Genomic DNA, 13,502 nt, shown 5'->3' with positions numbered 1-13,502 from the left:
CAAGTTTGGTACCCAAGGGGATGGCCTCAACCAGGACCTTGGGTTCATGTCACACTACAGGTGACCCCACTGCACTATACACTCACTCCTGCACACACACACACAAACGGGACATACACATGGACATACACAGACACACACACTCACACAGCCCCTCTCTCATATGCTCACACGTACTCTCCCACACTCACATATGCACCCTCTCACAGACTCACACTCACACATACACACATATATACACACTCTCTCTCTCACAGATACTCAAACACACACACATTCTCTCTCACACAGACACTCATAAACCCCGCCCGCGCACACATGTACACATACACGTATAAGTTTGTGAGGTGAATTTGTACTTGCAGAATTACATTTCACTTTGCTCAAAAATTGCATGAATCCATGTAAGATTCTGTAAATCCATTTTTTAGATTAGAATCAGTCTGACCATTGTGGCACAGACAGTCTCACACAGGGCAGTTCACACCTTCAATACATTATCTGGGCCGACATGACACAAATTGGTAAAGTTCGCTTTAAAATTTAACTTTTAAATGTTCTACGATTTACATATGAAAGAACCGAAACCAACGTATTCATTCTAAAAACTGAGATACTTAGCAAACAATCCAGGTCTTTTTCCATAAGACCATAAGACATAGGAGCGGAAGTAAGGCCATTCGGCCCATCGAGTCCACTCCGCCATTCAATCATGGCTGATGGGCATTTCAACTACACTTACCCTCATTCTCCCCATAGCCCTTAATTTGTTGTGACATCAAGAATTTATCAATTTCTGCCTTGAAGACATTTAGCGTCCCAGCCTCCACTGCACTCTGTGGCAATGAATTCCACAGGCCCACCACTCTCTGGCTGAAGAAATGTCTCCGCATTTCTGTTCTGAATTTACCCCCTCTAATTCTAAGGCTGTGCCCACGGGTCCTAGTCTCCTCGCCTAACGGAAACAATTTCCTAGCGTCCACCCTTTCCAAGCCATGTATTATCTTGTAAGTTTCTATTAGATCTCCCCTTAATCTTCTAAACTCCAATGAGTACAATCCCAGGATCCTCAGCCGTTCCTCATATGTTAGACCTACCATTCCAGGGATCATCCGTGTGAATCTCCGCTGGACACGCTCCAGTGCCAGTATGTCCTTCCTGAGGTCTGGGGACCAAAACTGGACACAGTATTCCAAATGGGGCCTAACCAGAGCTTTATAAAGTCTCAGTAGCACAACGGTGCTTTTATATTCCAACCCTCTTGAGATAATTGACAACATTGCATTCGTTTTCTTAATCACGGACTCAACCTGCATGTTTACCTTTAGAGAATCCTCAACTAGCACTCCCAGATCCCTCTGTACTTTGGCTTTACGAACTTTCTCACCGTTTAGAAAGTAGTCCATGCTTGTATTCTTTTTTCCAAAGTGCAAGACCTCGCATTTGCTCACACTGAATTCCATCAGCAATTTCCTGGACCACTCTCCCAAACTGTCTAGATCCTTCTGCAGCCTCCCCACTTCCTCAGTGCTACCTGCCTGTCCACCTAACTTTGTATCATCGTCAAACTTCGCTAGAATGCCCCCAGTCCCTTCATCCAGATCATTAATATATAATGTGAACAGCTGCGGCCCCAACACTGAACCCTGCAGGATACCGCTTGTCACCGGCTGCCATTCCGAAAAAGAACCTTTTATCCCAACTCTCTGCCTTCTGTCAGACAGCCAATCCTCAATCCATACCAGTAGCTCACCTCGAACACCATGGGCCCTCACCTTGCTCAGCAGCCTCCCGTGTGGCACCTTATCAAAGGCCTTTTGAAAGTCTAGGTAGACCACATCCACTGGGTTTCCCCAGTCTAACCTACTTGTCACTTCTTCAAAGAACTCCAACAGGTTTGTCAGGCACGACCTCCCCTTACTAAATCCATGTTGACTTGTTCTAATCCGACCCTGCTCTTCCAAGAATTTAGAAACTTCGTCCTTAATGATGGATTCTAGAATTTTACCGACAACCGAGGTTAGGCTAATTGGCCTATAATTTTCCATCTTTTGCCTTGATCCTTTCTTGAACAAGGGGGTTACAACAGCGATCTTCCAATCATCCGGGACTTTCCCCGACTCCAGTGACTTTTGAAAGATCTCAACCAACGCCTCCGCTATTTCCTCAGCCACCTCCCTCAGAACTATAGGATGTAGCCCATCAGGGCCAGTAGATTTATCAATTTTAAGACCTTTTAGGTTTTCTAGCACTTTCTCTTTTGTAATGGCAACCATACTCAACTCAGCCCCCTGACTCCCTTTAATTGTTGGGATATTACTCATGTCTTCCACTGTGAAGACTGATGCAAAGTACTTATTAAGTTCTCCTGCTATTTCCTTATCTCCCATCACTAGGCTTCCAGCATCAGTTTGAAGTGGCCCAATGTCTACTCTTGCCTGTCGTTTGTTTCTTATGTATTGAAAGAAACTTTTACTATCATTTCTAATATTACTGGCTAGTCTACCTTCATATTTGATCCTCTCCTTCCTTATTTCTCTCTTTGTTATCCTCTGTTTGTTTTTGTAGCCTTCCCAATCTTCTGATTTCCCAGTGCTCTTGGCCACTTTATAGGATCTCTCTTTTTCTTTGATAGATTTCCTGACTTCCTTTGTCAGCCACAATATTCAGCATTAGGTCCTTTGCTCTTTCTAGTATAAATAACAATTTGGACTTAAATGCAAGAGCTATGATCAAGAAGTTTGATGTGTGACAGTGAAGAGGGGAGTGGATATGGCAGGAAGATTTCAATGAACTGGTCAGTGGCTGGGGCAGTGGCAAACAGAATTTAATCTGGAGAAGAGTGAAATGAGACATTTGGGAGATTAATTGTTGGGGATTTCTTTGCCTTAGTTAATGAGAGAGTACTGAGAGGTGTATAGGAAGTAAGGGTGAATGTCCACAGATCCCTGAAGGTAGCATGACAGGTTGGTAGGGTGATTAAAAATCCTTTACAAAAACTGAAAGAACTGTGGATGCTAGAAATCAGAAACAAAAACAGAAAAGGCTGGAAAAGCTCAGCAGGTCTGGCAGCATCTGTGAAGAGAAATCAGAGTCAATGTTTAGGGTCCAGAAGATGGGGCTGTGCCCGAAACGTCGAATCTCCTGTTCCCTGGATGCTGCCTGACCTGCTGTGCTGTTCCAGCAATAAAGTTTCAACTTTGATCTCCAGCATCTGCAGACCTCACTTTCTCCTCCAGTGACCCTTCCTCAGAATAAAATCCCTTTGCATTGTCTTTGGGCAATTGTGCTGACTTGATATACTTAAATAGAGTATTCTCTTGCAGCTATGTTCAGGCACCTCGGACTGAACCATTCTGAAAGGAGACATGGTGAATTTTATTGCACTTACATCAGTATCCCCCTGAACCTTTCACAGAATCATAGAATCCCTGTAGTGTGAAAACAGGCCACACCAACCTTCCAAAGATTATTCAAACCAGACCCACCAGCTCTATCCGAACCCGATGTGAAAGTACGAAAGACTTGGCATACTGCTGCATGATGGGATACTTGATCAAGGTCAAAGGTACCTTGGCTCTCAGCCTCTTGCTTTACTGGGAAAATGCTGCTGGCGATAAAGATTGAGGTTGTGTAATTATAATTTGATGAAATATAGGGAGTATATCAGAGGCTTAATGGGGGTGCTTCCTGAGCTCGTTAACTTCTCTGTCCTTGAACAACTTGAAAGGGTTCAGAAAAGATTTATAAGGATATTGCCAGAGTTGGAGGATTTCAGTTATAGGGAGAGGCTGAATAGGCTGGGGCTGTTTTCTCTGGAGTGTCAGAGGCTGAGGGGTGACCTTATAGAGGTTCATAAAATTATAAGGGGCATGAATAAAGTAAACAGACATGGTCTTTTCCCTGGGGTGGGGGAGTACAAACTAGAGGGTATAGGTTTAGGGTGAGGGGGGGAAGATATAAAAGAGACCTGGTCGGCATGGACAAGTTGGACTGAAGGGTCTGTTTCCGTCCTGTTCATCTCTATGACTCTACGTCTCAGACTAAGTAATTTCCTCAACAGAATCTGGCGTCATTTGTAGGATCCCAATTAATTGAAAAAACAAAAGTAAAGGAGGAAATGGTGCGTGGGTGAGTCTTGGCTGAAAGGGGGACTGGGCCTCGTGCTCCCCCTCGGGGTGGGGGGAGTGTAGAGACTGACTGACTGGGGACTCCAGCTGAGCCAAGACTATTGAAAGGTTGTGGCAGCATCGTGGAGAAGGCTGAATGTGCCTGAGCAGTGAGAGAGACTAATAAGAGACAGCTACCCAGTCGGAATAAGCTCGAGACTTTAAGACTTTGTGGAGAGAAGAGAAATAAGGCAGAGTGCTGAGAGTAGATTCGTGCATATGGGTGCAAGTATTCTCTGTCCTTTTCCTTCCTTGGTGGGAGATGTCTCAGTCTAGATTACGGAAATGTGAAATCAAGCCAGCAGTCAGTGTCTGTCCGCAATCATGGATGTGAAGCACCCAGAATATGGCACAAAGATGGAAAAATGAACAAAAACAAAGACATTGTGAGGCAATAAGATCACGGCAACAGGTAGGAGATCCCATTGTTCCATTGGGATCACTGACTGATACGGTGCTCCATGGAACATGAGATTCCAGGAACGTCATTCCTCTTTATAACCATCTTTATGTTGTGGTTCTGTTCGCCGAGCTGGAAGTCTTTGTTGCAAACGTTTCGTCCCCTGGCTAGGCGACATCATCAGTGCTTGGGAGCCTCCTGCGAAGCGCTTCTTTGATGTTTCCTCCGGTGTTTATAGTGGGGTCTGTCCCTGCCGCTTCCGGTTGTCAGTTTCAGCTGTCCACTGTAGTGGTTGATATATTGGGTCCAGGTCGATGTGTTTGTTGATGGAGTTTGTGGATGAATGCCATGCCTCTAGGAATTCCCTGGCTGTTCTCTGTCTGGCTTGCCCTATGATAGTAGTGTTGTCCCAGTCGAATTCATGTTGCTTGTTGTCTGCGTGTGTGGCTACTAAGGATAGCTGGTCGTGTCGTTTCGTGGCTAGTTGATGTTCATGTATGCGGATTGTTAGCTGTCTTCCTGTTTGTCCTATATAGTGTTTTGTGCAGTCCTTGCATGGTATTTTGTACACTACATTCGTCTTGCTCATGTTGGGTATCGGGTCCTTCGTTCTGGTGAGTTGTTGTCTGAGCGTGGCTAGCCACACTACCATACATCAGGAGCATCTCGGAACTGACTGCCAGACTACTGCGACCCCTAGGACTCATAATGGCACACAAACCAACAGCCACGCTCAGACAACAACTCACCAGAACGAAGGACCCGATACCCAACATGAGCAAGACGAATGTAGTGTACAAAATACCATGCATAGGGCAAGCCAGACAGAGAACAGCCAGGGAATTCCTAGAGGCATGGCATTCATCCACAAACTCCATCAACAAACACATCGACCTGGACCCAATATACCAACCACTACAGCGGACAGCTGAAACTGACAACCGGAAGCGGCAGGGACAGACCACTATAAACACCGGAGGAAACATCAAAGAAGCACTTCGCAGGAGGCTCCCAAGCACTGATGATGTCGCCTAGCCAGGGGACGAAACGTTTGCAACAAAAACTTCCAGCTCGGCGAACAGAACCACAACGAGCACCCGAGCTACAAATCTTTGCACAAACTTTGTACCATCTTTATGGCTGGTCTCAGGGCCATTGGCTTTTGACTTCAGTAAAATTAAGGAATGGCAAGAAATTACTCAGGAAGGAGTTGGAGATCCCAATTGGGACAAATGCTATATGATGCATTGTTTTGTTAAGTGGTTAGAGGTTGCTAGGCATCAAAAAGTATGTTGCTAGAAAAGGACAGCAGGTCAGGCAGCATCCGAGGAGCAGAAAAGTCAATGTTTCGGGCACTAGCCCTTCTTCAGGAATGTCCTCCTGCTCCTCGGATGCTGCCTGACCTGCTGTCGTTTTCAGGCACCACACCTTTTTGACTCTGATCTCCAGCATTTGCAGTCCTCACTTTCTCCCAGTTGCTAAGCATCATCAACCTCCCAAAGTGAAACCTAAGAAAGATGCTGCTGCACAGAAGGAGGCACCTTCCAGTGCTGCGATGGGGCTAAAGCCCTGGCTTGAATCTCAGGAAGATACAGTTACAGAGAACATTCTCCTGGCAGCGACTGTGCGAGAACAGCAGCCCCGGCCTCGTCAACCTCCACACGACCAGGATGTAGTCCATATTACTGGCCCCACCTGATTCTACCCAACCCACTCTGATGTGGACTCTCAGTCAGACTGAAATGTGTCACCTGGATATGGCATCTGAGACACCCTCCGCCCTCTGATGCAAATAAATCTTCTAGTTCCAGCCCACCCATCACCGAACCTCCCCGACTGATGGTCAGCGATATAGCAGTCCTGAAGCTTTGATCTCCCTCTGAGGTTAGAAGCATGATCAATGAGGCCCCTAACCCAATTAAAGAAGCCAATCCCCTTCCATAACTGGCTGGTCCAAACCTGCCAAACCTATAACCCCTTGCCCAGGGATGTTCTTCTCCAACTTAAAGCTGCAGATGGCACCTTCTGGGGGATTCCTTTTCAGTCCTGGCCAGGGAAAATGGGGATTGGATCAAGGAACCCACAGAGGAGCAGCAGGGTCAGGGAAATATTCCCCGGGATGAGTGGCTCCAGAACCAAGCTCTGCAGGTTATTTCACATGGGGACAGGCAGCACAGTGACTCTGGGGAGGTCATTCCATGCCTTCAGAAGAAAGGGGAACCCACTGTTGATTTCTTAGCCCGTTTTAAGGACACATGGTAATCATCTGTGGGAGTGCCTCTAGAAGGAATGATCCTCTGGGGGTACAGACTCTGTTAACTTGTGTTGAGTCCCAGATAGCTCAGACTTTCAAGTTTACCAACCTCACCTGGCAACAGCAGAATTGGGGGGGGGGGGGTGTGGGGGTGTTGTAATTACCTCCCTCACTGATATGGATCAACAAGGTCTATTCAATGTGAGGTCTGACAGTTCCCAAGGATCAGTTTGTCCAATATCACCAATCTTATAACAAAAGGACCCAGAGACATTGCCCACCTCAGTTAGATGGGGAGCATGGGCTGGTTTGGTCCAAGGATAGTGGCATTTGACATTGGCATGTTTGGAAGGTCACTGGGTTAGAGATTGTCGGGTGCAGTTGGCTGTTCCCCCTGTAACTGCAGGAATTCAGCTCTCTGTGCCTGTTCCAACATTTACACTCACTGACTCCTTCCAGGTGACACAATCAGGGTGTCCCGAGGGATTATTGGTACACGCTGCCTTGATCCAGCTACCTTCTTCACCTCTCAAAGACCCAATGATGGACGTTAATGTTCAGGAAAAGTGTACTAAAGTTTTAGTTGACTCCAGCATGACTATTTTGTCTGTACACTCTTCCGTGGAACTTCTGATAGGTACCGAAATTGTCTTCAACGCTGGTATAGCTGGAATTCCCGTGGTGGAATCACTCTCCAAACCTGTTCCCATTCTGATAGGTCAGCTCCAGGTACAATATTGGCAGATACGATATTGTGGGGATAACTGAGACGTGGCTTCAAGTGGACAGGGCCTGGGAAATGATTATTCAAGGCTACACATGCTATCGTAAGGACAGACTGACGGGCAGAGGGGGTGGGGTGGCCATGTTGGTAAGGGATGATATTCAGTCCCTTGCGCAGGGGGACCTAGAATCAGGGGAAGTAGAGTCAGTGTGGATAGAGCTGAGAAATACTAAGGGTACAAAGACCCTCTTGGAAGTCATCTACAGGCCTCCAAACAGTAGTGTGGATGTCGGATGTAAGTTGAATCAGGAGCTGAAATTGGCCTGTCGCAAAGATGTTACTACAGTTGTTATGGGGGATTTCAACATGCAGGTAGACTGGGAGAATCAGGATGGTATTGGACCTCAAGAAAGAGACTTTGTGGAGTGCCTCAGAGATGGATTCTTAGAACAGCTGGTGCTGGAGCCGACCACGGAGAAGGCAATTCTGGATCTAGTATTGTGCAACGAACCAGAATTGGTCAGGGACCTCGAAGTGAAGGAGCCATTGGGAAGTAGTGACCATAATACAATAAGCTTCAATCTGCAATTTGAGAGGGAGAGGGTACAGTCGGAAGTGATAATATTTCTGTTGAATAAAGGGAACTATGGAGCTATGAGGGAGGAGCTGGCTAAAGTTCAATGGTGCAATACCTTAGCAGGGATGACAGTGGAGGAACAATGGCAGATATTTCTGTGTATAATGCAGAAGTTGCAGGATCAGTTCATTCCAAAAAGGAAGAAAGATCCTTGGAGGAGGCATGGGTGGCTGTGGCTGACGAGGGAAGTTAAGAAACATATAAAGTTAGAAGAGAAAAAGTATAACATAGCAAAGATAAGTGGGAAAACAGAGGACTGGGAAGCTTTTAAAGAACAACAGAGGATTACTAAGAAGGAAATACGCAGAGGAAAAATGAGGTACGAAGGTAAACTGGCCAATAATACAAAGGAGGATAGTAAAAGCTTTTTTAGGTATGTGCAAGGCAAAAAAATGGTTAAGACTAAAACTGGGCCCTTGAAGACAGAAACAGGGGGAATATATTACGGGGAACAAAGAAATGGCAGAAGAATTGAATTGGTACTTCAGATCTGTGTTCACTGGGGAAGACACAATCAATCTCCCTGAGGTAACAGTGGCTGAAGAACCTGAACTTAAGGGAATTTATATTTGCCAGGAATTGGTGTTGGAGAGACTGTTAGGTCTGAAGGTTGATAAGTCCCCAGGGCCTGATGGTCTACATCCCAGGGTACTGAAGGAGGTGGCTCGAGAAATCATGGATGCGTTGGTGATTATTTTCCAGAGTTCGATAGATTCAGGATCAGTTCCTGCGGATTGGAGGGTGGCTAATGTTGTACCACTTTTTAAGAAAGGTGGGAGAGAGAAAACAGGAAATTATAGACCAGTTAGTCTGACCTCAGTGATGGGAAAGATGCTGAAGTCTATTATAAAGGATGAAATTACGACACATCTGGATAGGAGTAACAGGATAGGTCAGAGTCAGCATGGATTTATGAAAGGGAAATCATGCTTGACTAATCTTCTGGAATTTTTTGAGGATGTAACTCTGAAGATGGACGAGGGAGATCCAGTAGGTGTAGCGTACCTGGACTTTCAGAAAGCTTTTGATAAAGTCCCATATAGGAGGTTAGTGAGCAAAATTAGGGAGCATGGTATTGGGGGCAAAGTATTGCCTGCCAACTTGGATTGAAAGTTGGTTAGCTGATAGGAAATAAAGAGTAGTGATAAATGGCTCAATTTCAGAATGGCAGGTAGTGACCAGTGGGGTACCGCAGGGATCAGTACTGGGACTGCAGCTTTTTACAATGTATATTAATGATATAGAAGAAGGTATTAGCAATAACATTAGCAAATTTGCTGATGATACTAAGCTGGGTGGCAGGGTGAAATGTGATGAGGATGTTAGGAGATTACAAGGTGACCTGGACAAGTTAGGTGAGTGGGCAGATGCATGGCAGATGCAGTTTAATGTGGATAAATGTATGGTTATCCACTTTGGTGGCAAGAACAGGAAGGCAGATTACTACCTAAATGGAGTCAAGTTAGGTAAAGGGGCAGTACAGAGAGATCTGGGTGTTCTTGTACACCAGTCAATGAAGGTAAGGCATGCAAGTACAGCAGGTAGTGAAGAAGGCTAATAGCATGCTGGCCTTCATAACAAGAGGGATTGAGTATAGAAGCAAAGAGGTTCTTCTGCAGCTGTACAGGGCCCTGGTGAGACCACACCTGGAATATTGTGTGCAGTTCTGGTCTCCAAATTTGAGGAAAGACATTCTGGCTATTGACGGAGTGCAGCGTAGGTTCACGAGGTCAATTCCTGGAATGGCGGGATTACCTTACACTGAAAGACTGGAGCGACTGGGCTTGTATACCCTTGAGTTTAGAAGGCTGAGAGGGGATCTGATTGAGATGTATAAGATTATTAAAGGATCGGACACTCTGGCGGCAGGAAACATGTTTCCGCTGATGGGTGAGTGCCGAACCAGAGGACACAGCTTAAAAATAAGGGGTAGACCATTTAGGACAGAGATGAGGAGAAACTTCTTCACCCAGAGAGTGGTGGCTGTGTGGAATGCTCTGCCCCAGAGGGCAGTGGAGGCCCAGTCTCTGGATTCATTTAAGAAACAGTTGGACAGAGCTCTCAAGGATAGTGGAATCAAGGGTTATGGAGATAAGGCAGGAACAGGATACTGATTAAGGATGATCAGCCATGATCATATTGAATGGTGGTGCAGGCTCAAAGGGCAGAATGGCCTACTCCTGCACCTATTGTCTATTGTAGAGGAGTTATTTGTCATTAACAAGAATTCACCTGTTTGCCTGTTGGGTGGCCAAGCCCTGGTGAACACCCTGTGCTTTGATCCACTGTTCTTGGATCTCTCTGTGGTGCAGGCCCTGAGTTTGCTGATGCAGTGCTCTGACCCTGTGACACAGGCTGTATTGTACTCCTGGCAACAACAAAACAATCCTGTTGAATCTCTCGTGGCCCCTGATAGCAGATCTAGAAGGAAGCACTGATCCCTGCTCAAGCTTTTCCCATCACCTCCTCCTTACATCCTGCTCTCCTGAAACAACCCACAGCACAGCCCTTTTTACCCACTGTCCAGTCCCTGATTGATGTGCAAGCCTCACAGCTCCTTGTTTAGGTCAGTCAGCATCTCTGCAATTCAATCGGCGAGTTTCTTTCAGTCCCTTGGGCCTGAGTGCTTCCATCCAGCTTGGTTCTGTACTATAGGATTGAAAAAAGAAAATTTTAAAGATTTTTTTTTACAAAATTACAAAAGTAATACAAACAAGTATAAACATCAATATAAAATTAAATAAATAATAACCAAAAAAAAGAGAAAGAAAAACCCAACCCACCACTAATCTATCCTACAAACAACCAAAATATAAAATAGAATAGAATATCATACATTACTAGCAATAAACAACGAAATAATTAAATAACTAGATACATGCTCAAAATAGATTTACATCAAGTCATAATAAAACCCGTATTTATACGGGATTCCTCCTCCTGGGGGTCACCGAACCAGCCAGAACCATTACCACAGCCAGACAAAAGCCCTGGACAGTTTGGCCGAAGTGTCTGTGTTGATGTAGTTCAAAAAGGGCTGCCATGTTTTATAGAATAATTCCATTTTTTGGTGCACCATATTTGTGAGGAAGTCAAGAGGGGTATATTCCATGACTAACCTGTGCCAGTTCAAAAGTCCTGGAGGGCCTTCAGCTACCCAATTCACTAAAATATGTTTCCTTGTACAGAAAGAAAGAATGGTAAATAATGTCCTCTCGTGCATGTCCAGGTAGGGGAGGTCTGAAGAGCCCAAAAGCAGGGACACTGGATCCCATCCAATCTCCATACCCAAGATCTCTATCAAGGCATTCGCTATTCTATCCCAATACCTGTGGATCTTATGGCATGTCCATAGACAATGCGTGAGAGTGCCAACTTCTATTTTACATTTAGGACACATTGGGGATGCTCCTGCCTTGAATTTTCTGAGTCATTCAGGTGCCAAATGAGCCCTATGGAGTATCTTTAATTGAATAGCCTGAGTTCTATTACAAATAGAGATCTTTCTGGCATTTCCCAGATGTCCGCCCACATTTCTAATGAGACTTCCAACCCTAATTCTTGATTCCAGGTTTTAAATAATCGTTCCATGTCCTTGGATACTTTATTATATAAGAATGATAAAGTGTACTAACTGAGGGCGGCCTTATTGGCCATAGCACTCTCCTTTCCCTATCTGATTTGTTGGGATTAACTATCAGTGTGGTCTTCTTTTGTATATAATCTCTTATTTGGAAACACCGAAAAAGGTCCCTGTTAGGCAGTCCAAACTTCTGGTGCAACTGCTCAAAGGACATCATAACCTCCCCGTTGAACAGATCCCCAAGCAAGAGATACTTCTGGACTCCCAAGTTTTAAATGTAGCATCTGTCATCCTTGGCTGAAATTCCAGTGCTCTCATGATAGGAGTATAAGGGGAGGTTTATTGCAGGTTACCCTCATGTTGTCCCATTATCCTCTACACTTTAATTGCATTTAATACAACTGGGTTTTTACAATAGTCCATAACAGCTCTCATCTTGTCCATAAACAAAAGATTGATGAGGGGACACTTAGCTTGGGAGGTCTCAATATCCAACCAGATTGATTGGGTCTCTTGTGACCCACAATCAGCTACATAAGATAATAAAGGGCTCAACTGATACCTCCTAAAATCTGGCAAGTCCAATCCCCCCCTTGCTTGTGGGAGCTGCAGCTTTTCTAATTTGATAAGGGGCCGTCTATCATTCCAAATAAATGAACCAAGCCAGCCGTAGAGCTTGCGTAACGCCTGTCTCGGCAACATCAGAGGAAGCAGTCTCATAGGATATAGAAGACGAGGTAGAATATTCATCTTCGCTAGGGCTACTCTGCCTAACCAGGATATTGGGAGATCGCCCCAGTGTTGAAGGTCCTGCCTTATTTTCTCTAATAGGTGCACAAAATTAGCTTTATTCAGCTCACCAAATACTGGGGTGATAAAAATACCTAAGTACAGAAACCTTTTAGTGACCACTGAAAGGGAAAGCAAGATCCGTCCAGTAAATTGGATACACTGGCAAGACCTCCCAACGGCATGGCCTCAGGTTTCACAAAATTGATTTTATAGCCTGAGAACATCCCAAATAAATTGATCACTTGGATTAGACGGGGCACGGATATCAAAGGATCACTTAAGAAGAGGAGGACATCATCCATATAGAGAGTGATTTAATGTTTGCCCGATCCAACCCTCGGAGCCATTATGTTAGGGTCAGCTCGTACAGCTTCCGCCAGTGGTTCAATCACTAGCGTGAATAGTAACGGTGAAGGAGGACATCCCTGACAACAGCCCCTGCCAACACTAAAGCTATCCGAACTTAAACCATTGGTGCTCACCGCTGCTTTGGGATCATTAGATAATACTGAAACCCATTTAGTAAATACCTCCCCCATACCTTTCCAGTGCATAAAAAACATATGGCCATTCTACCCAATCAAATGCCTTCTCTGCGTCCAAGGAGACAGCTAGACCCTGTTGACAGGCTTGTATCATATTTAAGATCTTTCTAATATTATTAGTTGATCTGCAGCCCTTTATAAACACTATCTGGTCCTCTTTTATGATGCATTGTAAGACCCTCTCCAATCGTAATGCTAACATTTTAGAAAGAAGTTTGATATCCACATTTAGTAAAGATATGGGTCTATATGATGAGCAATCTTCTGGGGCCTTTCCCTTTTTAAGAATGAGAGAAATATTTGCTTCTCTCAGAAAAGGCAGGAGGCAACCCTGAATGTGTGAGTAATTATACATATTTATGAGTGGCCCGGCCAGTTCCCCTATAAATTCTTTATAG

General features: G+C 44.9%; 1 protein-coding gene across 1 annotated transcript in view; it reads left to right on the top strand.

Moving 5' to 3' along the window:
- LOC148152049 (von Willebrand factor A domain-containing protein 7-like) overlaps positions 1 to 6,268 on the top strand; it is a 165,838-nt gene extending 159,570 nt beyond the window's left edge. The window contains exon 14 of the mRNA XM_087994199.1: positions 6,045 to 6,268. Within this exon, the coding sequence (XP_087850325.1) occupies positions 6,045 to 6,268 (224 nt within the window). The remainder of the gene's footprint in view (positions 1 to 6,044) is intronic.
- Positions 6,269 to 13,502: the final 7,234 nt, after the last annotated feature.

Source organism: Chiloscyllium plagiosum, unplaced genomic scaffold, assembly GCF_037043375.1.
Source record: "Chiloscyllium plagiosum isolate Xiang-an unplaced genomic scaffold, Cpla_swu_hap1 HiC_scaffold_2, whole genome shotgun sequence".
Classification (NCBI taxonomy): Eukaryota; Metazoa; Chordata; class Chondrichthyes; order Orectolobiformes; family Hemiscylliidae; genus Chiloscyllium; species Chiloscyllium plagiosum.
The sequence above is the reverse complement of the archived record's forward strand: the minus strand, read 5'-3'. Positions and strand labels throughout refer to the sequence as shown.